Genomic DNA, 25,384 nt, shown 5'->3' on the forward strand with positions numbered 1-25,384 from the left:
TATTTTCCATTTTTTTTTTTTAAGAAATCAAACTTATAAATGAATAAATATTACATATTCTACAAGAAATAATAGAGAATAAAAATAGTGAAAAAGATAACAAAAACGATAACGATAACCTCATTATTTAACTTATTCTCTAAGGAGACAAATATGGCTATTATGAAAATTTCATATCTTATCCGTCCACTTGTGGCTGAATGGATAGAGGGCACATGGTTGAAAACGCCCCCCAGTCTTAGGTTCGACTTGTACCAATGGGTGGTCAATTACCATATCTTAAAAAAGGAAAATTTCATAACTTAAATAATAACTGAAACAAACTTCCTTTAGAGATGGATGATTGATTGTGATTACAGTGTTGGTTTCTATAATTGCTTGGATAAAAATTACTTCCATAAAACTTCAGGGATGAAAATGAATTTCCCCTTTTTGTTTATATATATATATATATTATTTATTTTTTTCTTTTTTATTTCTATTGATTTATCTATTAAAATGAAAATATTCTTATTCTTAAATAATTTTGATTCCAACAACCGAACTCAAAGAAAGTTCAACGTTACCTTGGCCTTGTTCTTCCATCGTTGCTTCACTGATTTCCACGTCACCTGGATCTAGATCTTCTTCTTCTTCGTCAACTAAAATTACTTGAAATTGCTTGTCACCACACTTATGACCAAAGAAGTACTTCCCATCACACTTGAAACATAAACCTTTTTCCCTCTTTCGTTGGATTTCTGCCTCTGTCATCTTTCGAAACGGTAAATCGCGTCGTGGTGGCTGACTTCTATCGAAGGACCTGAAAGTGGTAGATGAGTGTTCACGAGAAGAAGGATGAAACGATGAACCCATGGCATTATTCTCTGTGTTTCGTCGTCCCACGTTGGAGACTGAATGGGGAAATGTATTTGATTTTAGGGATTCATTTGAATTTGGGGATTTGAGTGAATCGGGTCGGGTTGAAATTGGGTTAAAGGTTGGGTTAAAATTTCTGGGTCCAAAGTTATTTGACCCAACATGAATACCAGGTCCATTCCATCTATTAGTTTTTGCTGGGCCATGCTTTGCCTCCTCTAAAGCCCAGTTGCGTTCCTCCACTCTATGGGCTCTCTCTATGATTTGAAGAANCAGAAGGCCCTTGTATGCCCGTCTTTAAACAATCAACCCTACTACACTATTGCTGTTATTTATCACCAGACTGATACCACCAACTCATCTCCACCCTTACTCACACCTCATTTCATCCCCCAAAACATGACCACACTACACTTGCTCCATCATCAACTGGTCCAGTGCACACTTGCATTTTTAGCTCAATTACATTACCACAACTCAAAATCCAAAAACAGAAAAATATTGTAAAAATACTAATAGAACTCTAAAATCACAACAACTCAGGAATCCTAAAGAGAAATCTAGAACTACAAGAGGCTCATAATCATTTTTTTTCCTGATACATAGAAATCCCTCAACCTTTCCTACGTGTCCACCAAGTTCTTATCTGGGTTTCAAACAGACTCAACAACCTTAATAGTTAGAAATCTGTATGCTATAAACATCCCAATCAGACACATTCAGGGGGATTTGCACCCTTGACTTATCAGTTTTACCACAAAGTCCAACCCTTGGTGTTAGGAGGAACCTAATCAGTACTGCTAGTGTTATTCAAAACGTAATCATGAAACAAAAGATGCACAGGTAAAAATAACAGATATATTTATAATAGAGGGGTACTAATCTTTGAAGGGGAGAAGTCTTACTTCCCAGTAACTCTTAGCGAAGCTCCTTCCTCAAAGAATTGAGAAGATGGGTTTAACTCTGGTAAAGTAACCAATGCCCCAGATTTTATTGCCGAGGATGCCATCAAACTGCCACCAACTCACTCAAAAAGCATCCAAAAAAAAGCGCCAGCAAGCTACACTCCACAGTCCACACACATCAAACTAACCTGAGATATCAATTAGTATCGATCAGAAAAAACAGCCCAAGATACAATCTTCATCATAAACAAAGCTAAACAACTGTTTTAACTTTTTTCCCTCCTTTTGATAACCCAGATATACCCCAAACTCCTCAGTCATGTCAAGTTCAAAACTCAAACCCCACCAACGCTTAAACTCCAAAAACTCATAGCATTTCACCAAATACAACGGATTACTAAACTCTAAAGCTGAGTTTTCCTTATATTGCCATTGATAATATTCCTTTATATAATTAATCACTGTACAGAGCATCTAAACAGCCGCACTGACTGGACCTAATAAAAGTACTAGTAATCTACTGCTTCCAGCATAAAAACTTGCAAAAATGAATCAAACAACACATTAGGCATNTGGTATCAGAGCATGATCCTGCGCCTATGTGGCAGCGCACGCATGCTTCTCCAACAATTTAAAACATAAACATTAAACCAGCACGTGTTATTAAATTTCTTAATCCAAATAATTTGAGATTGCATACAACATTAAACCATATTATATACATAATAACACCTCCAATTATGTAGGATTTGTTTAATTTTAATAATAATTAAACTAAATAGAAGTTTGATTTTCTAATCTAATTTAATAATTATATCACAATCAAGAGATAAGTTTCTTAATTAAATAAATTAAATTAATAACTCCTTGATAAACCCAACAACAATTTAATAAAATATATAGTTGACGGCAAAATCATAGTCTAATTTAAAATATCATTAAAAAGAATGTCCACTACACATAACTATATCATATAATAAAAAACTATATATTATATAATGTTTTGTGAATAATTAATACTATTATCATTGGCTACAAAATTCGTGCCCAAAAATATGTACCGTACACATGGCTAATCATAAACCAGATGCTCCTTTTATGGACCAAAACCGTCCAAATTTATAAATTAATTAAATTTTAATTATATTAGTAGGGTCAAGGTGAGGAGGTGAAGATTAATAAAATTAGTAATGGGGTTAAAAAAAATAATTTTTTAAAGCTTTTTGACCATTTATTTTATTTTAAAGTATCCTTTAACTAACCCATGAGTCCATAACATTAAAATAATAGGTGAAATTTATTACCTAATTTAATATTAATCTTATGCTTAAGGGTTTATTAAATAACTAACCCATGAGGGTTATTATTATTATAATAATAATATATCGAATTTGTCCTTATCTGACTTTCTTATAATGGTAATATCTTATATGATTACTTGTTGATAACATCATCGCCGACATAAATAATTTAGAATCTTGTTTTTTCTTCATTTATCAACTATATGTTATTAATCTAATGATTAAAACTATTCGATAAGATTACGTGTAATAGTTGTTCTAATCGTCATCATATATGTGGTTTATTCTTGTAAGGTTTGGAGTTTGAGCTCCCTTTTACACATTTAAAAGCAAAATTATAGGGTTTAACGAGAGCTCTAATTTTCAAACTCAATTGATTATAATGTTTGATAGAGACTCCAATTTGGTATTCGGGTTTGCAAAACAGAAGGAAAAAAAATAGCCATAAAGTCGTAAGAGAGTTTGTAATCAATCTCGTCACTCATCTGGAGGATAACATTATCTCGATAAAGCAAGAAAGATAACGAACCCCGTCTCTCAAACAGTAATTTTGTTTTTCTTCAAAATTTGGGAAGAATGAGTTGGAAAGACATGGGAAAAAAAATCAAGATGACAATGAAAGAAGACAAGACCAAAAAAGAGATCAAGTATGAAGGAAAATTAGGTGTGAATGGAGACACCTCACATGTTAAATTTGTGAGGCCATATTTGCAAAAGATAAAAGGGAGGCATTGGTGGATGACATTGTCTTCCTTTGCGCTGATCTTGTTATAGTCTTGTATTGCATCTATAGTTTTTTTATTTTTTTAATTATTATTCTTAACAAATAATTTTGACAAAAACTGGGTTATCAGCTCCATAGACGTTTTAGAAGTTAGTAAAGGAAATTATGGATAACCGACCCTACACACGTCCAACTTTAGGGTTTTTCACTAATCATAAATCATTCCTAGCTTATACTCAAAGAATCAGATCGGAAATCTTAAATATTTTTTGTGGGTTTTTTAAATTTGTTTGACCACTATTGGGCTAATCAATAGCCGTAAGTATTGACATTATTATCGGAACCACACAACAAACTATAGTTAAAAACAGTTTTCGTGGCCTTGAGTGCCAAGGGATCATAAAGCAACGGGGTAAATCAACTTTATTATGTTATAGGATAATAAGTAACGAAATCAAAAGTTCAACATAAAAACCACAAGTCAATTGGAAAAATCCATTGTATTTTTAACACGGGTATTCATTAAATTTGTTTAAAAACTATTGAGTTCTCAAAATAGTTTAAACACGACATTATTACCTACCAATATATCGTAGTTATCAATATATGATCTGAGGACGTTATCACCTACTAATAAACAAAAAATAGAACATTCTAGTAGGAAAATTGAAAACAAAATTTAGTGAATAAGAAATGTGGAGCTCATGGAAATGCCAGACCAAAGATGGTCCATTGCACCTACAAATTACAAATTGATGAGGCCGGACAAGGGACACATTTGAGCCTGTAGTCATTTCGTCATAGCATTAGCTTATCCCTGTCAGTCTTTTCCAGTTGAATCAAATCTCCGTCTTCTAGGGGGGGACCCATAACATTCATTGGGATCGGACGGATGCAGATCCCAGATTCAGATTGTTTTGGTCGAGTGTAAAAATAGGGTTATTTACAATTTTCATCCTTAAGGTTTGCAGGATATGAAAATTTTAGTCCCAATAAAGTTAAGACTTTTAAATAAAAATTATAATACCATGTTAATTTATTCACATATTTTAGAAAAGGTTATATTAAAAAAAAAGAAAAAATTTGGATATTTGAAAGTTTTCTGTTGCTCATTTTGGCTTGTGCTTGAAAATAAATATCTATATATATAATTGCGATTCCATTTCCAATAACATACGAAGAAAAGGAACAGGGTATTATAGACATTGTATTGAAAAATTTGCCATGGACCTCTAAACCCAACTGTTATATTCTATAATGTCGGAAGTTAAGTACAACCACAAACCTTAAGAATAAAAGTTGCAAATAATCCGCCAAAATATGATGTGAAATTTCTAGTCTATTCGAAGGTGACTGCCATATAATATATGCCAATTCAAATAATCTTTAGGATGATGTGGAGGTAGGTAAAGTTGGTTATGTAAACTACTGTAAAACTTGATAGCAGTAAAACTTGTAATACTAAAAATATAAACATTATTAATATGAGTCTTTTTTTTGTGACCTTTCATATCTTTGGAAATTTATAAGTGGTTAGCTTAAACATTTCATATATTCATTCTAATTTCTTATGATATTAATACAAATTACATATTATTATTTATTATTTGGATAAGACAATCAACGAGTATGAGGAAATTAGTTAAGACAATAAAAAAGAGTATAACACTATTACGATATCATTAGTATATAAGGAATTAAGATAGGTCTAATAGAGACGATGTATAGATGATATAATAAGCCTCATTGTAGGCTGCCCACAATTTAAGAAGGACGCGTGATGTACTTAAGCCACTCAAAACGACACGCTTGAAACCATAGAATGAAGTCGGTGCCAAAAGCAAGGGCCTGGTCACCAGGCAGGAACTACTTCCAGCTGCAATTTAAACCATAAGCAGATGACACGTACCCACAACAATCAAATGTGGGGCGGGGAACGGACAATGAACATTAATTTCCACACATTCATTGGCAAGTCTCTTTTGTTTTCTAAGGGTAGGTGTTGACTTGTTGACTTTCACGACCACCCTAGAAGCTAGAAGTAATCAAGTTTCATGAGCAGTCTAGGTTTCGAAGCCAATGGTAGTTTCAATTGGGGTCATTATTGAAATTAGTTAAATGGGGATCAATTCTTTGTAGACAGAATCTCAAATGGGGTCATGGTAGATCTAGATTAGGTATTTCAAACTGGTATTAGGGTTTAATTATCTGGACATTGGGCGCTGTGTGGTTTATTGTTAGGATTAGAGATAATCTATGGTGGATGATTAAAATCATGAGGCTTTTGAGATTAAGATTTGTGTTATAATACTAAGTTTTGTGACTCACAAAAAACTGTTGGGTGATGAACATCTTAAAAATGTTAGTGGTGAGATATTTTAATATTGGGTATCATGTGACAGAAAATAGAATATTTGGGAGATAGTTAAATTTGCGTTAAGATGTCCTTTATCATTAAATCAACAAGATTTGACCATGATGGCACTTTTAGGTATTGGTTTAAAACCCCAATGGACCTTGGCCAATAAGAACGAACCCTTGTCGACTCGGGTCATCCTAAACTCGATTAGATTAGTGGACCAGATTGATCTAAGGGGAATTGGAGGAATAGTACCAAATCACCGTCAGGACCAAGACATCAACATGGCATATAAATTTTTAAATTTTGCATTTCGATTTTAGAATTTATTTTTTCGTTATAATGGTATTGTGTTTTGGATTTGGATGAATTTATTTTAGAAATTATAATTTTAGAGTTTAAAATTTTATTAAATCATATGACTCTAATAGCATACTGTGACGTCCAACCTGGCGAGTAAGGCTGTGAGACACTTATAGCTCCCGAAATTTCAATACCGAAAATCGTATTCGTGTATTAATGGCGGTTCGTGAACCTGTTTCTAGACTCTACTTACCGACAATAATATTATTCTTGAATAATTAAACTAAAATCACAGTGGACAATGGCAAGGGGTGGTCAATTCATGATGCAGCAAGCTTAATTTTGAAAGCATTGCTTATGGTATGTTTGTGTCTAGGGGGGACAATTTATCAGGGGATTAAGGAAGTGAATGGGCTGGGGATACGCGGTGGGCGGCCCAGAAAGAGTTGAAAAAAGCGCTGGGGTAGCTATTTAAGCATAACCTTTCGAGAAGATTGATTGCAATCACGTTGCTACTTTATTTACTCTCCACTACGGCTTCGCGAAGGTACAGATTTCTCTTTATTTATCCATTATGCCTTGAACTCTTTTTTTTAATCGAATAAATTCCCTTATTTTTCAGTTATTATTGGGATACGTGTTTTTACGATCTCATTAAGTTTAACAATTTTTTAGCTCTGAATTTCGAATCTCTCTCTGATTGCCGTTTAATCGGTATGTAATGAAACTGGGTATCCTTGTTTGTTTAAATTCATGTTTGAGCGGTATGTTAATTTGAAAACTGGGTATCTTGTTTTTTTTTAATCCTTGTTTGAGCGGTATGTAATTGAAAAAACTCGGTAATGGTATGTTTTGTGGATTAGAATAAATATTATTGGAATTCTGTGTTTGATAGTTGTTTTCTTCAATTATAGTAAGTTCATGAATTCACAGATCCCACAATTTTTTTTTTTTTTTTTACTGTTAAAAAAAATCCTCACATGACAGTGTTTTCTTATTTTTCAAGTTTATTTTAGTAAAGAGTTTTCTAATTTTTATGGAATTGTGTTATTTTCCAAGGTTATAATTCTTGTTTTTAGTAGTGGTGGTTATGCTTCAAATATTCATTTTATGTATCAATACAATTTGAAAGTTTTCCTTTGTTGAACAGAAAACCACTCGAAATGGGAAGCAGCCCACCCCAACCTCGATGAGCTTTCCACGGAGTTGCGGAGAGCAGCAAAAACCCAGAAGCTGCCCTCGAAGAAAAATTAATGAGTACTTTAAAACCGTTTAAAGGAGAAAGTGGCACTAATATGGAACTCCCGAAACCTTGAGGGTAATGCTCTGAGATCTCATTAGCTAAATTCTGTGTCATGTATGTTTTGGTTCTGTTTTTAAACTTCATTTATGTTTGGTTTTGATTTTGCAGGCAGGTATGTTGGAGGCGGCCTCACCAACACAGTTCCTCGGAGTGTCAGTGGAGTTGGCCCTTCTCTATTCTTAGAGAACTGAGAAACAAAACACAGGGCACCCAACAAAATTGCATCAGAGCGAGACCGACACCAATGTGATGTCAAACCCCGTTGATTTCGGGCCAGTCTGATTACTCATGGGTAAGTTTCCCTGCAAATTATAGTCTAAACTCAAATAGGGTCTAGTTTAGAATAGTCTGATTCACAAGAGCAGAAGGTTTATTGTTATTATTTAGGGGTGAGTTTAATGTAAGCCAATGGTCTGAACTATTATTATTATATGTTTGTCATTTCAAGTGGGTTTTCTTTTTTTTTCTTTTTAATTATTGTTATTTTATTAACAATTGGATATTTTTAAATTTTGTCCGTTGTTTCATCTGGTTTTTGCTGACAAATTTTTGTATTTAAAATTATGGTCATTTTCTAATACCATAGAATAAGGAGAACAAGGATATTGTAGACTTTTTATTGGAGAATCGTATTAGACAGACAATATTTCGAGCTAACTACTAGATGGTAAGTCAACTCCCACCCTTAAGCACGAAAGTGGAAAAAAGCCGGAAAAAATTACTGGGAACTCTTCTTAGCCCATTAGACAGGGTGTCTGCCATATAAATGATTGACCATTTAGATCACCGTTGGACTTTGGCAGGTAGGTAAAGTTAACTACTGCAAAACTTATAACATGAACTATAACCTAAAATGGTAAAACTGATAATATAATATTGATTTGGACTTTACTTTAGAATTTCAAAGTGATTAGACGCAAAATGTTATGGATCAATGTTTCTGAAATAATATTAAGTTAATTCATACATGTAACATCTATATATATACACCTGGCCGCTTTATTCTAATGCAGTAACTTGCTTGTCACACCGTGTTTGTAGGGTGTGGAGGATGGTGGGATGAAGGATTGCCAAATTTCTGGATTCCGTTTGTAGTTGAATATGTAGCGTTAAGTAATGTTGTATCAATTGCAAATGTTACTTGTACTTTCATTAAACTTGTGCAATCAAGATGATAAAATAATCACTACTGAATCAATGATAATTAATCCAAGGAAAGAAGGATAAATAAAAAAAAAAAAAAAAAAAAAAGAATATATATATATATTTATATATATATATATAATATATTATTTAATGGGGATTTAATATTTAGGACAATAAGTTTTAAGGGATTTAAAAAGTTTCATGAAATTTGTTGAAAAGAAATCCTGCCGTATTGTGACAAAGTAATTTTTAGAATGGTTAAGAGATTAAGTAAACAACTGTGTCTAGGCATTAAAAAAATTATTTAATAATTCAATTTTAAATGCAACAATAGATTATTCAAAAAAAATACATATTTAAGACTAAACGTTGAAATTTGAATATCAATAAACTAATACTCAATTTATAGAAAAATTAAATTATAAATATCCTAATTAGCATTGGCCTCAGTTGCCAATGAGAGAATTATTACAAATGGCAAAATTTCCACATCCTATAATGTGGATGGTAAATACAACTCCAAACTTAAAAATGAAAGGGTAAACTGCAAAACGTTTCTAATTGTGAAACTTATATAACTAAAGAATTAATCGAATCCTTATTGGATATATTCATAGCTTTCAGGAATGTTCTAAGTGATTAGACGTAAGTTTCACTCCTGCGATTCATTCAATTGCTATGATAAAAATACAATTATTGATTACGTATTTATTATTCGGGTAGGACATAATCAACGATATGAGGAAAGTTACTCAGACAATAAAAAAGAGTTAGAACGTATTACGTGTATCATACCAAACCTTGAAATATCTTAATTGGTTGAACCTAGATGAGAAAATCCGTATATAAAATTACCAAATCTTATCAAGTTGGATCTCTGGATCAAAGGGTTGTCTGGAACCACTCATAGAGAATCAGAAACAAAGCCAAACGAGATGGGTTCTTCAGATATTTGTCTCATCAATGGCCGAAACCTACTAAAATAATAAATGCAGAATCAGAACATGTGGCAACAACAACAAACTGATACAGATATGCCATTCTAGCCGGCCAATTCTATAACCATGACAAAAATACAAACAGAAGAGATCCAAAGCAGGAGAATGTCGAAACCGCGGACACTAACCCAATTCCAACTGGTAGCTACTTCTAACAAATGTATCACGGTGGGGGGCTATATAATCATCTACAAAGAATTGGTCTGAAAACAACAATAGTTAGCAGGATGTATATGTATATAATATATCAACACTCTGGTGCTGACCAGAACACATATTACTGGGTATAACAAATGGAATAGGTACCATCAAGCACATGGTCTAAAAGATACTTATTGACTATATCTGGGAAAGACTCTCTTAACAAGATTTGTTGATATCAACTTAAAGGTGGGAATCTGTCATAAATGAAACAGATTACACCGTTTCTATGCTCCAGAGGAAATCATAAATTATAACAGCGTATATTTTATGGACATTTAATAGTATCAACCATGAATTAAGTATTCGTAGTAGAGATCCAACAGTTAAGACTGAAAGAATTAAAAAAAAAAAAAAAATCACCATTTCAATCACGTCTACATGTAGGTACGAAGTACTTTCGTACCTTTCCCTGGCAGTGAGCCCTGTTCAATTTTATAACCGCATTTAAGTGTACTCGCTCAGTGATCAGCTTGAAATGTCTCAGTAGCTGCAAAGACTGATGGTACAGGTTCAGGTCAAGGCCATCAACTCCTACCTACTCGTGCCCAAAATATTGCTGAAACCAGAAGGGCACGGTGATGATACATTAACGTAACTATGATACAGGGGGTGAGCTAGACACAATGTGCAAGCCTTCAACCAATAGTACAATCCCTATACTCATGTCAAGCTGACTATGGAGTTCACCAATAAACTGATTAGATGACCCAACTCGAAAACTAAGGTCCCTCAGGTGCTGGGTGTCGATCTTAAGATGCTTCCATCAGCAATTATGGCTATGGCTGTCTCCACGGAATACTCTTGTAAACTGGAGGAAAACAGAAATATTTATCTTTATATGTAAGATATTACAGTAAAAATAATAAATTTGAAAAAGCAATACATGGGCCAATCATCCAAGCCGATATCAGCAAAAACCATATAACTTTGAACTGTGACATTATTCCAATAATTAATCAATCTCACTTAGCTATTAAATCATATATAAGAAAAGATTACCCTTTAGAAATGGTATTATATCATTTGTTGGCAAGACTGAATTACTGCTGAAAGGAAACCTGATTGGATCTACTGGTTTTGTGACATCCATGTTGACATGTATAATACTAAGGAACTTTTGTCTTTCAACAGATAATCTCACTAAACGTCTTAATCATGCTTAGCATCCATACAATAATGAAACGATTACCATAGAGGAAGGGTATAATAATTTGTTGGCACTGATGGAGACGGTTCCCTGGTGTCAAAAGGAACTTGATTGGAAAATAATGGTTTTGTTTGGCATCCATGTTGAACACATGAACTGTAAACTACCGTTCAACAATAATCTTGCTTAAAATCTGAATCATGTACAACTGAAAGGATTACCATTGAGAGATGTCTAAATATCATTACAGGAACCAATAAAGATATTTTCCTGGATCAAAAGGAAGTCTGATTGGATAATAATAGTTTGTTGACATCCAGCATTAAAAAGTTACTATATCTAGATGAAACTTGCATTTCAACAAATGCTTTTGACTGTTGAACATCAAAACAACTAATGTGACATCAAGAAAATTATTATCCAGAAACACAAACAACAGGAACGATCAGCACTCTGAAAATGTACCAGGTGTTTGCCAACCTCTTCAGTATGCGCAAGAGAAGAATAAACAATCAAAATTTCTGATTTGACATAAATTCTTACTCAGTGCCAAATCAACAAACTTTCCACCAGAAGGCCCTGTATGCCCGCTGTAAAATCAACCCACTACCACTATTCTGTTATTTTATCACCAGACTGATAGCCGACCAACTCATCTCCACCCTTACTCACACCTTCATTCCCCAACACATGACCACACTACACTTCTCCACTCATCAACTGGTCCAGTGCACACTTGATTTTTAGCTCAATAAATTACCACAACTCAAATCCAAAAAAGAAAAATATGTAAAATACTAATAGAACTCTAAAATCACAACAACTCAGGAATCCTAATGAGAAATCTAGAACTACAAGGGCTCAATTCTTTTTTTTCCGATACATAGAATACCTCAACCTTTCACGCTGGCACCAAGTTCTTATCTGGGTTTCAACAGACTCAACAACCTTAATAGTTAGAATTGACAATCTGTTAGATAAACATCCCAATCGACACATTCAGGGGATTGCACCCTGACTTATCAGTTGTTTACCACAAATGTCCAACCCTGGTGTTAGGAGGAACTATCAGTAACTGTAGTGTATTCAAAACGTAATATGAAACAAAAGAGCACAGGTAAAAATAACAGATATTTAATAAGGGGGTACTAATCTTTGAAGGGGAGAAGTCTTATTCTCCCAGTAATCTTAGCGAAGCTCCTTCCTCAAAGAAATTGAGAAGATGGGTTTTAATCTCTGGAAAGTAACCACAATGCCCCAGATTTTATGCCGAGGATGCCATCAACTGCCACAACTACTCAACATCAAAAAAAGCGCCAGCAAGCTACACCCACAGTCCACACACATCAAACTAACGAGTATCAATTAGTATCATCAGAAAACAGCCCAAGATACAATCTTCATCATAGACAAAGCCGAAACAACTGTTTTAACTTTTTTCCCCTTTTGATAACCAGATATACCCCAAACTCTCAGTCATGTCAAGTTCAAACTCAAACCCCCGCTTAAACTCCAAAAACTCATAGCATTTCACAAATACAAAGGATTACTAAACTCTAAAGCTGAGTTTTCTTATATTGCCATTGATACATATTCCTTTGATAATTAATCACTGTACACGAGCATCTAAACAGCCGCACTGACTGGATAATAAAAGTACTAGTATATATTGACTTCACATAAAAACTTGCAAAAATGAATCAAACACCACAATAGGCATCAGAAACCACTCTAATAAAGATAAACCCTCTTTCATTACTTCTTTCCCACCAACCAACAAAATTGTTCAGAATTACACATTAATGCACGAAAATTCATAGTTCCAAATTTACCCAGATAAAAAATAAACCCAAACTATAAACAAGTTTCTTTGCGCATAAATCAACCATCTATACAGTTACACGAAATCAAAGTTGAATTATACAAGCATGAGACCACTCTAATAAAGAAACCTCTTTTATTACTTCTTCTTTCTCACCAAACCAACAAAATGGATCAGAATTTACTGCGTCAGCTACCAGATAAAAATATAACTCTCCATCAGTTGATACCGGATATACCAACAAAACAAATAAAGTTTTAACTAACAGTTGAGTTGCGAAAGTTTCCCATAAGATTCAACAAACGAGAGAACACCACCAGCTTGTAAACGTTCCAATAGGAGGGCTGCATTCTGTCAAACAGAATAGAGATACAGTTCAGTCTGTCATAAAAATAGTGCATAGAATCAGAATCCAAATGTGCATTACCAAAAGCAAGTCTCACCAATGTGACAAAAGTTCTCGGAACTGAGTGGTGACCTCAAGCTGTAGATTACCATCACTGCCAAACAACCAGATACCATAGATGGGTAGGATGTCAATGTAATCATGAATTAATTACTACATGAGAAAGTTCATCAACCTTGAACGTTCCAAGCACTTCAAACCCTAAAACTAGAACAAACCTTAATGGAAATCAAAGAAAATCAAAAATATAGCCTACATTACCCATAAACGAGAGCATTCAAATTTCATTAAAAGTCAAAAAAATCATACTTAATATTCAAAGTCAAAATTCAATATAACATATGCAAATTAAAATAGCTCTATAGTTCAGTTAAATAATAAATAAATAAATAAAATTTAATTATAAAAATATGAAAAAAAGAACCAAAGAGCCTTAATTCATAAAGCTTGATTGCAATGCGTAATTATGAAACTGAGTCTCTTCTGAATAGCAGAAGTATAAGCTCTCTAGTTTGATCAAAAAGTATCATAAGTCAGTAAAACACTACATACAGTGAAATCAAAGGTTCATAATTCGATAGAATCGTGAACCTCTCACCAACGTTTAGCGAAATCTGAAGGCCTTAGGCCTTCTTCCGGATCTTACGCAAAATGTGTTCTATAGCTCCGGAGTAAGCCTCATCGGGTCCGCTTTCTGCAAGATGATCTCCACCGTGTTGTTTCCTGGCGCGTCCATCATGTCGCAATGTCGCGGTTGGACCTCCTACTCTCTACGCTCTGCCTCAACGACATGCGCTTATTGATTTAATGTGAATTTAGGTTTACGAGAGTGCGGGACGAAAGACTAACTGCTTATATGAGGTATGGTTCTCACGCTATTAATACCAAGTTTGTCATTGTTTAGCCTTTGGAGTCGGTGATGGTTTTTGGGCGCTTTATCATTTTTCGGGGGTTTTTGAAGTTTTGGACTTTTTAGAAATTTCTGGGATAATGTTTTAATTTAGGCTTTTATTTGACATTCGGGATAGGTTTTTTTTTTTTTTAAGAGAAACCATTTAAAAGTTGTTTCAGCCGTAACAGAAGGAGTTTTTTTATATATTATTGAACGAATTATTGATAACCTTTTATGGTTGTTGGGTTAAGCAGTATCCAAATCTTGATACAATTCACTGGTGTTTTTTTGTACCACTTGTTGTTGTTTATGTTTTAGTCATCTCTATTATTGTTTTGACATCATTTAATGTTAACTACCAAAATAGAGAAATTTAAGTTGAATTTTTAAGTTTAATACATCTCATTAATATGAAATTATGTCACTTTTCAATTTTAATACATTTTATCGAAATTTAACTCCTAAAAGCCAAAGTCTTTAAGGAACTTTGTTTCAACATTTATCACATTATTGTTAAAGCTGATATTAAGACATATTTTTAACGAACAACCACGAAAACGGAAAACCTTCCCAAAACATTATAACCAATACAACAAAAATGGTCTCTTTATAGGCTAACCAATACAACGAAAGTTGAGAGAAGTAAACAACCTCGTGGCCAATGTAATACATGTAAATTAATTCCCAATAGAACAAGTAAACAAAAATCTCATAACACATAGCCTAAAGATAATTAATTGAAGATGGTTTACCGCAAAAGTCCTTATGGAATATGGAGTGTGAAATCCTATTGGTGAGCAGTGAAGTTTTGGATTCCACAAGAAAAGAGGACATCGCTGCCTTTCAAACCTGTGAAAAAGAGTGTACAAGATAATTTAGCTTTCCTATTAATGTGAATTTTATGGCATCAATAAGTGAAACAAATGGATGATATTTTTTTCACTATACAAGTTTTTGGGTATCAAAAGATATTCAGCTTTCCTGCTGCGCACCATAAATGTTTGGTAAAAATATAAATATCCTAAGGGCCCAGTTGGATCGGGTTGAAATTTTTTAATAAGGGTATTATTTGTTTAATTGAGTAGATTACTGTATTTGGTATTTTTGTACAAAAACATTACCAAAAAATAAGATGACAAATAGTGCCAAAAATGGGGTAAATCATCAGGAATAATATTACCTGGGGGGAGGGTGGTGTTAAAATATTACTTCGGTAATCTAAATTTCTTTTCAATTTTGCCCCAAAACAGTGGACAATGTGGACGAAAATATCCTTAGCTTTGTTAATAATTACAAAACACCCAATTTATAAAATAACAAAAACACCCCCACCATCGGCCAGATTCGACTAGTCTACAGCCAGATCTGGCCGTCGACGGCTGCAAAAGGCCAGAACTGGCTGTCGACGGCTGCAAAAGGCCAAATCTGGCCGTCTCTGTTGGCCATCAGATCTAGCCTTTTCCGGCCAGATCGGTAAATAAACGGCCATTTTCGGTCATTTTTAGGCCGTTGTGACTTGTGACAAATTCCGGCCACCACTGACGGTGGTTGCCGAAATCTGGCAACTATGGGTGGGTGGGATTGTTTTTGTTAATTTTTAAACTTTTTTCTGGGGGTGTTTAATTAAGTTAATAAACTTAAGGGGTCTAATAAAAAAATAGAATAGTATTTCCCAAGTAATTAAACAAACAAGTATTTTGGGAATAGGATAGAGAATAGGGTTTGAAATAATAAAACAAACAAGCCCTTAATTATTTATATATAGTAATCATCTAAAGGGCATTCTAGTAAAAGGGTATTTTAGGACATCTGTTATTACTATCAACCGAACACATTAATTATTAATACATCCCAATTGAACCAAGTACAATAAAAGTTTAAACTCGATAATCTACAATGTAATCTTTCTTTCCAATAATTTTATTACTAAGATAAAAAAACATTATATGATCCAAACGTCCCCAAAAAATAATATATGATCCAAACCCTTGTCATTGAGACAAAGCTTCAGATTAATTCGAAGGCAAGCAAAACTGTGGACAATAGTGTGCAAAGGAGCACCAAGGGGATTTGCTTATGCCTCATGGTGCCTAAATCACAATTGTATACATGTACTATCTGGCAAATAATTATTAGTGGGACTGATATCTACTTTATCCATATCTAATGCGACTGATAATACTCTATCACATTATATTTATAATAAAATTATTGATGTAATACTAATATATNTCCGGACCGGATGCAGATCCAGATTCAGATTGTTGGTCGATGGTAAAAATAGGGTTATTTACACTTTCATCCTTAAGGTTTGGGATATGAAAATTTAGTCCAATAAAGTAAGACTTTTAAATAAAAATTTATAATACCAATGTTATCTTATTTACATATTTTAGAAATGATATATTAAAAAAAGAAAAAAATTTGATATTTTTGAAATTTTCATGTTGCTCATTTTGGCTTTTGCTTTGATAAATAAATATATATATATATAATTGCGACCATTTCCAATAACATACGAATAAAGGAACAAGGGTATTATAGACATTTTATTGAAAAATTTGCATTTGACTAAACCAAACTGTTCATATTCTATAATGTCGGAGGTAAGTACAACCACAAACCTTAAGAATAAAAGTGCAAATAATCCGCAAAAATATGATGTGAAACTTTCTTAGTCTATTATACAGGTGACTGCCATATAATAATCTGACAATTCAAATCATCTTTAGGATGATGTGGAGGTAGGTAAAGTTAGTGTTAACTGTAAACTACTGTAAAACTTATAGCGTAAAACTTGTAATCCTAAAATATAAAACTTATAATATGCGTCTTTATGTGACCTTATCATATCTTTGGAATTTATAAGTGGTTAGGCTTAAAAATTTCATATTATTCCTTCTAATTTCTATGATATAATACAATTACATATTATTTATTTATTATTTGGATAAGACATAATCAACGAGTATGAGTAAATTATTTAAGACAATAAAAAAGAGTATAAAACATATTTACGATATCATTAGTAATATTAAATGGAATTACGATAGTCTAATAGAGACGATTGTATAGATGATATAATAAGCCTCATTGTAGGCGCCCACAATTATAAGAAGACGTGATTTACTTAAGCCACTCAAAACGACACGCCATGAAACCATATAATGAAGTCGGTGCAAAGCAAGGGCCATGGTCACCAGGCAGGAACTACTTCCCAGCTGCAATTTAAACCAATAAGCAGCTGACACGTACCCCACAACAATCACATGTGGGGCGGTGCACTGGACAATGACACATTAATTTCCACACATTCCATTGGCAAGTCTCTTTTTCTTTTCTTAAGGGTAGGTGTTGACTTGTTGACTTTCAAGACCCACCCTAGAAGCTAGAAGTAATCAAGTTTCATGAGAAGTCTAGGGTTTCTAATCCTAATTGGCTAGTTTCAATTGGGTCATTATTGAAATTAGTAAATGGGATCAATCTTTGTAGACCAGATCTCAAATGGGGTCATGGAGATCTAGATTAAGTGTATTTTAAACGTGGTAATTAGGGTTTAATTATATGGACATTGTGTGTTGGTTTATTGTTAGGATTATGAAGATAATCTATGGTGGATGATAATCATGATGCTTTGAGATTAAGATTTGTGATTATAATACTAAGTTTTTGTGACTCACAAAAACTTTATGGGTTGGATGAGCATCTTAAAAAATTGTTAGTGGTGATTATATTTTAATATTGGGTTATCAATGTGACACGAAAATAGAATGTTTGTTATATCAATAAATTTTCGTTCTAAGATGTCCTTTATCATTAAATAAACCAAGATTTGACCATGATTGCACTTTTAGGTATTGTTTTAAAACCCAAATTGGACCTTGGTCCAATAAGAAACCGAACCCTTGTCTGACTCGGGTACATCCTAAACTCGATTATATTAGTTGGACCAGATTGATCTAAGGTGGAATTGGAGGAATAGTACCAAATCACCGATCAGACCAATGATATCAACATGGCATAATAAATTTTAAAATCTTTGCATTTCGATTTTAGATTTATTTTATTCATGTTATAATGTTATTGTGCTTTTGGATTTGGATGAATTTATTTTAGAAATTTATTAATTATTAGAGTTTTAAAATTTTATTAAATCATATTGACTAAAGCATAATGTTGACCGTCCAACCTGGCGAGTAACGTCTGTGAGACACTTATATATCCAGATAATCAATACCGAAAATTGTATTCGTGATATTAATGGCGTTCGTGAACCTGTTTCTAGATCTCTACTGTACCGAAATAATATTATTTCTTGAATAATTAAAACTAAATCACAATGGCAATGGACAAGAGCCAGGTAATTCGTACATGTGATTTTTTATTCAAAATACATATTGATTATTTCTTGAATAATTAAAACTCTATCCTATTCAAAATACATATTGTTTCCTTATTCTTAAAATCTATTATATTATATTCAACTCAAAATATTAGATTTTTTTAACCCTTTTGGTTTGTTAATTTAACTAAACACACCAAATCGGTCACATCCAGTCGGTCGTACGTCATTCCGATGACTTCCAGCCACCGTCCAACGGTGGTGACTGACTGCCGACATTTAATGGGTGGATGGGAGTGTTTTTGTTAATTTTTTAATTTTATTGTATGAAGTGTTTAACTAAATTAACAAATGTAGGGGATTAAGCATAATTTTATCAAACACATTTTCAAATTCAAATCCTATCCTCGTAATAAAACCCAACTCAACTTTTTCAAAATAATACTCAAAAGTTAAAATAATAATAAAAAAAAAGAGCCCTAGTTTTAGGGTATATTTTCTAAAAAGCCCTACAAATATGAATATTTTCTACTTTAGTCCCGAAAACAAGGCCTAAAGGGTAAAAAGCAAGAAAAGCAAGGACAATTAGGGAAAAACACAGGAAAATTGAACTCAAACATTAACCTAGAAAAAATAACATAACAGAACACTTTGGGCTTGGTATATAAATCTTACACACTACTCTTAGCCTCCTTCCCTTTAACTCCACGGCGCAGATCCGAGGAGTTTGGAAGAAACCCTAACAAAAGTCTCTCTCTTTTGCTCTCAAAACGCACCTAAAACTCTCAAAGTTTCTCTTTATTGATCATCAACACTAGCAGGTCACCATTTCTTTGTGTAAATCTCTTAAAGCTGCCTGATTTATGGTTTTTTTAATATGTTTTATGTGTGTTGATGTGCAAACGATTTTTTTTTTGGTGGGTTTGGTGTATTTTGTTTGTGGATTGATTTGATTTGATGGGTTTGTGTGTTTGGGATCTGGGTTTGATCTGACTTTTTCTGGGTTTGTTTCAGTTTTTGGTTTTGGGGGTCGGATTGGTTCGTTGTTTGTATTGTTTGAGACTAATCAAAGCTTGTATTATTGTTTGGTTTTGATATATTTTCTTTTATATATATTTTGGGAGACATGATACAAGATTAGACAGGTGTTCTTATTTATGTATTTGCTTTGGTCGGAGGCGATATATAAGCTGATATCTCGATAATTAAATAAATTTAATTTCCTTAGTGAAGTGGGAATCCTAATTAATGTTCTATTTCAATCGTCTTGTTTCAGTAGGATTCATATTATAAAGTATACTTCCTTTCTCATTAAGTTTTCTATAGATATTAGGATTTTGTCATTAGTATAAATACAAGGGATCTGTCCGCACTATTCTTATATCGGTTACAAAAATCTAGTCTACATGTTCAAAGAATTTATTTTCTTAAAGTTTAGTTTGTATTTTCAAATCAGTTCAGCTACTTCAGTTACAATCGGTAAGTTTATGAGTGTTCATAAGCTTAATTTTGGAAGCATTTTCTTACGGGTATGTTTGTGTCTAGGGGGATAATTTATTCAGGTGATTAAGGAAGTGAATTGGGCTGGGCTACGTCGGTGGGCGGCCCATAAGAGTTGAGCAAAAGCGCTAGGGTTAGCAATTTAGCATAACCTTTCGGAGACAGATTGATTTCAATCGTTGCTGCTTTATTTACTCTTTATTTATCCATTATTCCTTGAACTCTATTTTTTTTTTTAATCGAATAAATTCCCTTATTTTTCAATTATTATTGGGATTACGTTGTTTTACGATCTCATTAAGTTTAACAATTTTTAGCTCTGAATTTCGATCTCTCTCTGATTGCCTTCTAACTCGGTATGTTAATTGAAACTGGGTATCCTTGTTTTTTTTTTTAATCCTTGTTTGAGCAGTATGTTTTGTGATTAGAATAAATATTATTGAATTCTGTGTTTGATCGTGTTTTCTTCAATATAATCAGTAACGTTCCTGAATTCACAGATCCCACAAATTTTTTTTTTTTTATATACTGTTAAAGAAATATCCCTCATCATGACAATTTTGTTATGTTTCAAGTTATTCATTTTGTTATCAATACAATTTTGTAAAGTTTTCCTTTGTTGAACAGAAAACCACTCGAAAATGGGAAGCCAGCTAACTCCCGAAGAGATCCATGAGATTCACAACGACTTGAAGAGAGCAATGAACATGGAGGTTCAAACATCCGAACAGGCTGCAGAGCAAGAAAACTTGATGGTGACAATTTTAAGCCGTCTGCGTAATCGAAGCCTTGCCATGGAACATCGTGAAGCCTTTGAGGTAGTGCTCTGTTCCTGTTTTCACTACCATTCTTATTTACTTCATTAATGTTTTGGTTCAGTTTTCACTAACTACCTACTGGTATTCTCATTCATGTTTTGATTTTGACATTGCAGGCAGGTGTGGCTCTAGGCATGCTATCACAACACAGTGATTCTGATGTCTGAGACAGGGCCATAAGTCATGATTATTGATACTTATAAGAAGTAATTTTTTTTTAAATTCAATTTGTGGTTGTAGAAGTATTAAAAAAAATGAACTTTAAATTTTATAATTTTCTTTTTATGCAATTTTAATTGAGGATATTATCATAATATATATATTTTTTTTTTCTGAAAGTCGTCGTGCCCATGAATAAGATATTAATATCATATATCACGGATTGCTATATAATAGTAATCAGCAGCAGCTTTGAACTATGAATCAGATCATCTAGGATGATAGCATGCAATTATGAAATTCATAGAAAATTAGGCTCCGTGTGGCTCACATTTTTGCGTTTTTGGGAAAAGTTTTTTAAAAAAAGTTGAATAACATTCATGGGATCTGGATCCAAATTCAGATCGTCGGTGGGTAGCAAAAATAGGGTTACTGACATTTTCATCCTTGAGGTTTGGTATATGATCCGTTTAGTCCAATAAAATAAAACTTTTAAATGAAAATTTGTAATACCATGTTATCTTATTTTCATATTATTAGAAATGAATAAAATATATGTATTAAAAAAAGTAAAAAATTGGATATTTTTAAATTTTTTACGTTGTTCATTTTGGTTTTTGCTTTGACAAATTTTTGTATTTAAAATTATGGTCATTTCTAATAACATATGAATAAGAGGGCAAGGATATTATAGACTTTTTATTAAAAAACTCGTATTTGACAAGACAAAATTATTCGTATCCTATAATACTGGAGGTAAATACAACTCCAAACTTTAAGAACGAAAGTGTAAAAAGGCTAAAAAAATATAATGTGAAACTTTCTTAGCCCATTATACAGGTGTTTGTCATATAAATGATCTGACAATTCAGATCACCGTTGGAATTTGGAGGTAGGTAAAGTTAACTATTGCAAAACTTATAACATGAAACTTGTAAACCTAAAATGTAAAACTTATTTATACTTATTTATATGACTCTATTATAGTTTTAGAATTTCTAAGTAATTAGACGTAAGTTTCATATTATTCCTTCTAATTTCTATGATAAAATATAATTATGTATTTACTATTCAAGTAGGACATAATCAACTGGTATGAGTAAGTTATTCAAAACAATTAAAAAGAGTGTAAAACAGATTTATAGTATCATTAATAATATTAGATGATATTACACAGATATTAAGATAGATTATATAGATGATATAATAAGTCCCATAAAAATTATTGTAGGAAAATGACCCATTTAATTTCCACACGCTCCATTGACAAGTCTCTTGTTCTTTTCTTAAAGGTATGTGTTGACTTGTTGACTTTAAAGAACCACCCTAGAAGCTAGATTAAGTCTCTTGTTCTTTTCTTATACGTAATGTTGACGTGTGTTTATTTTCTAGTAACTGATCAATGTTTATAGTCAGAGAAAGACCAAAGGGATCTTTGACTTCCAACAAATTTTTGGAGAGAGTAATAACTGGGTTTGATAATAATCAACAAAGGGAGGACCCTCCACTTGAGAAAAAATTATACAAGTTTTGTCTCAGCCCCGTGACTTTTGATTAGTATGTATGACTGATGAATTATTATGAATAATACTTTGGGTGCTAATGGATGAGTACTAATATGTGTACTAACTAAAACATAGTACCCGTACTATGCGCATCGTTTTTCAAAATAATTGAACGGTGATAACGCATTAATGGTGGTGACTGAGATCACAGCTGTTCGTTCTTTACAATTTTGGAATTCAAGTGGGGGTGATATCATGGACTGAAGCCGTGTTTACTACGTAAGCTGATTGAAACGTGAGAAATGATCACGGCCTTAACTTTGTTGATTTATGGCCATGACATGGATTATCATTACTTATTATTATCAAAATAATAATAATAATAATAATAAAAGGTTTAAGGACTTAATATGTTCACTAACCTAAGGTCTAAAAAGAAATGAAATAATCACTTAATTAGATCCTAGATCAAAGCTTCATAAACAATCAAACTACTATACATGCAAAAAAATAAAAAATAAAACGTATAAAAGTAAATAGTCGTATTCAAAACTCTCAACTGAAAATCATTCAAATAAATTCCAATTTATGATTACAACCACCCCTTGAATCAAGGGAGAACATTAACATATTAATATAAATAAATTTTCGCAAAGATAAGATGATTGAGTGTTTTTTTGTGATATTGAAGATGGTTGGACCAGAAGTACTGAGTGTGTTTTTCTGGGAAATTTCATATCAACATAAGAGTTGTGACGCAAGCTTTCCCCAAAAGTACGGCCCGCTTTCATGAAAAAGACGGCAACTTCCCATTCAGGCCTTTGCAGATTCCGCGTAATTACTCCAGTCATCCCCACCCCAGAACTGATTCATGAAAAAGAAGACAACTTCCCATTCAGGCCTAGCAGATTCCGCGTAATAACTCCAGTCCATGTTGGTTTCCACGTTTCACAGATTAGTCCCCACCACAGAACTGATTCATGAAAAAGACGGCAACTTCACATTCAGGCCTAGCAGATTCCGTGTAATTAGTCCGGTCCATGTTGGTTTCTACATTTCACAGATTAGTTCCCACCACAGAATTGATTCATGAAAAAAGAAGATAATATTAGTTGACCCTTCTTTTTTTTTTTTTTTCTATTTATAACCTTGTATGTCCTTGTGATTTCATCATTCGGAAAAAAATGGGTTGTCTATTCTGGGTTTATCAAATTTTATACATTCAGTTGTTATATTTGTGCTCTCAAAGTTCTGCAACACTCTGCTCTCATGACCAGAGTTCTGCACTCCTCCAATTTAAGCAACTCTTTTCCTTTGTCAATCGTTCGTCCTTTGATTGTGATTATTTTGCAGACTATTCAGTTTTTTTTGCATTTAATAGTTATATCATTGATACTCCACCATATTGTGATGGAAGGTGTCCTTCTTATCCTAAAACAATGTCTTGGAAAGAGGATGAAGATTGCTGCTCTTGGGATGGTGTCACTTGTGATTCTTTAACAGGTCATGTGATTGGTCTCGATCTTAGTTGTGGCTGGCTTCAAGGAAATATCCCTTCCAATAGTAGCCTTTTTCTTCTCAATCATTTGCAAAAGCTGAACTTAGCTTACAATGATTTCAATCTCTCTCAAATTCCTCCTGATTTTAATCGATTCACTAGTTTGACACACCTTAACCTTTCCCACTCAAACTTTTCTGGTCAAATTCCATCTGAAATCACCCACTTATCTAAATTGGTCAAGCTTGATCTTTCTAAAAATTCCCTTGAAACAGCTACTGTAAAGGGGTTAGTTCAAAATTTGACCGATTTAACGGAACTTCTTCTTGATCGTGTAAATATGTCTACTGTTGTACCAAGTTCCTTCATGAATCTATCTTCTTCTCTGTCTTCTTTGAGTCTCTTGTATTGTAAATTGCAAGGGAACTTTCCAGATAACATCTTTCTCCTACCCAACTTAAAAATCCTGAATTTAGCATATAATTACAACTTGACAGGTATTTTGCCAAAGGTTAACTGGAGTAGCCCTCTCAGGTATTTGGATGTCTCTGAAATGACTTTGCCTGGAGAATTACCTAATTCCATCGGCAATCTCGTGCACTTGACGCATTTGGATTTCTCTGGTTGCAGTCTTAATGGGTCAGTTCCTATTTCACTTGGAAACCTTACAAAACTCAATTATTTGAGGCTCTCAGTTAATAATTTTGCAGGTCAAATTCCTTCATTTCTTTCCAATTTTGATCAGCTTCATACATTAGATCTTGGAGGCAATAACTTCATCGGTGGATTTCCAGAATTTTTTGTCAACTTAACTCAACTTTCTGTTTTAAGCTTACGGTCTAATCAACTAGCTGGTCCAATCCCTTCTCACGTAAGTCCCCGTGGAATTCTAGTTTATATTAGTTTATATAATAACTCTTTCAATGGGTCCCTACCATCTTGGCTATTCACTCTACCTTTATTACAGTATGTAGACCTCACTTATAACCAATTAACTGGCACTATAGATGAATTTCAAAGTAAATCTTTGAAATTTATTTATTTAGATAATACTCCCTCCGTTTTCTTTTAAGTGACGTTTTGGGTGTGGGCACAAATTTTAATAAAAAAGTAAAATTCTCTCTCCCACTATTTTTTTCCCTGATTTTGCAGGGTGGGAGATACTTTGAAAGTGGGAAATATTCCCGCCTATTT

At 33.2% G+C, this 25,384-nt stretch overlaps 3 protein-coding genes across 9 annotated transcripts in view; 2 read left to right on the forward strand and 1 right to left on the reverse strand.

Annotated features, from left to right (window-relative positions):
• The window catches only part of LOC116134465 (CST complex subunit TEN1-like), a 55,908-nt gene that overhangs the window by 29,954 nt on the left and 570 nt on the right, over positions 1-25,384 (reverse strand). Inside the window, exon 1 of one of the 7 annotated variants that reach the window (XM_031420159.1) lies at positions 1,764-1,973. The exons of the other annotated variants lie outside the window; for them this stretch is intronic. Coding sequence (XP_031276019.1) covers positions 1,764-1,867 — 104 coding nt within the window. The 5' untranslated portion in view covers positions 1,868-1,973. Of the gene's footprint in view, positions 1-1,763; positions 1,974-25,384 lie in introns of those variants that run through there. 7 annotated transcript variants of the gene reach the window in all.
• Positions 1-25,384, forward strand: part of LOC116134464 (receptor-like protein 33) — a 56,495-nt gene that overhangs the window by 6,173 nt on the left and 24,938 nt on the right. The window lies entirely within an intron of this gene.
• On the forward strand, positions 24,084-25,262 carry LOC116134476 (receptor-like protein Cf-9 homolog). The gene has a single exon (XM_031420165.1). It carries the CDS (start codon positions 24,132-24,134, stop codon positions 25,260-25,262), a length of 1,131 nt encoding a protein of 376 aa, XP_031276025.1. The 5' UTR covers positions 24,084-24,131.

This window comes from Pistacia vera, unplaced genomic scaffold, assembly GCF_008641045.1.
Source record: "Pistacia vera cultivar Batoury unplaced genomic scaffold, PisVer_v2 Contig289, whole genome shotgun sequence".
In the NCBI taxonomy this organism is placed as follows: Eukaryota; Viridiplantae; Streptophyta; class Magnoliopsida; order Sapindales; family Anacardiaceae; genus Pistacia; species Pistacia vera.

Excerpts from the sequence above, each read along its gene's own strand:
- LOC116134476 (XM_031420165.1), top strand. The coding sequence starts at position 24,132 with ATGTCTTGGAAAGAGGATGAAGATTGCTGCTCTTGGGATGGTGTCACT.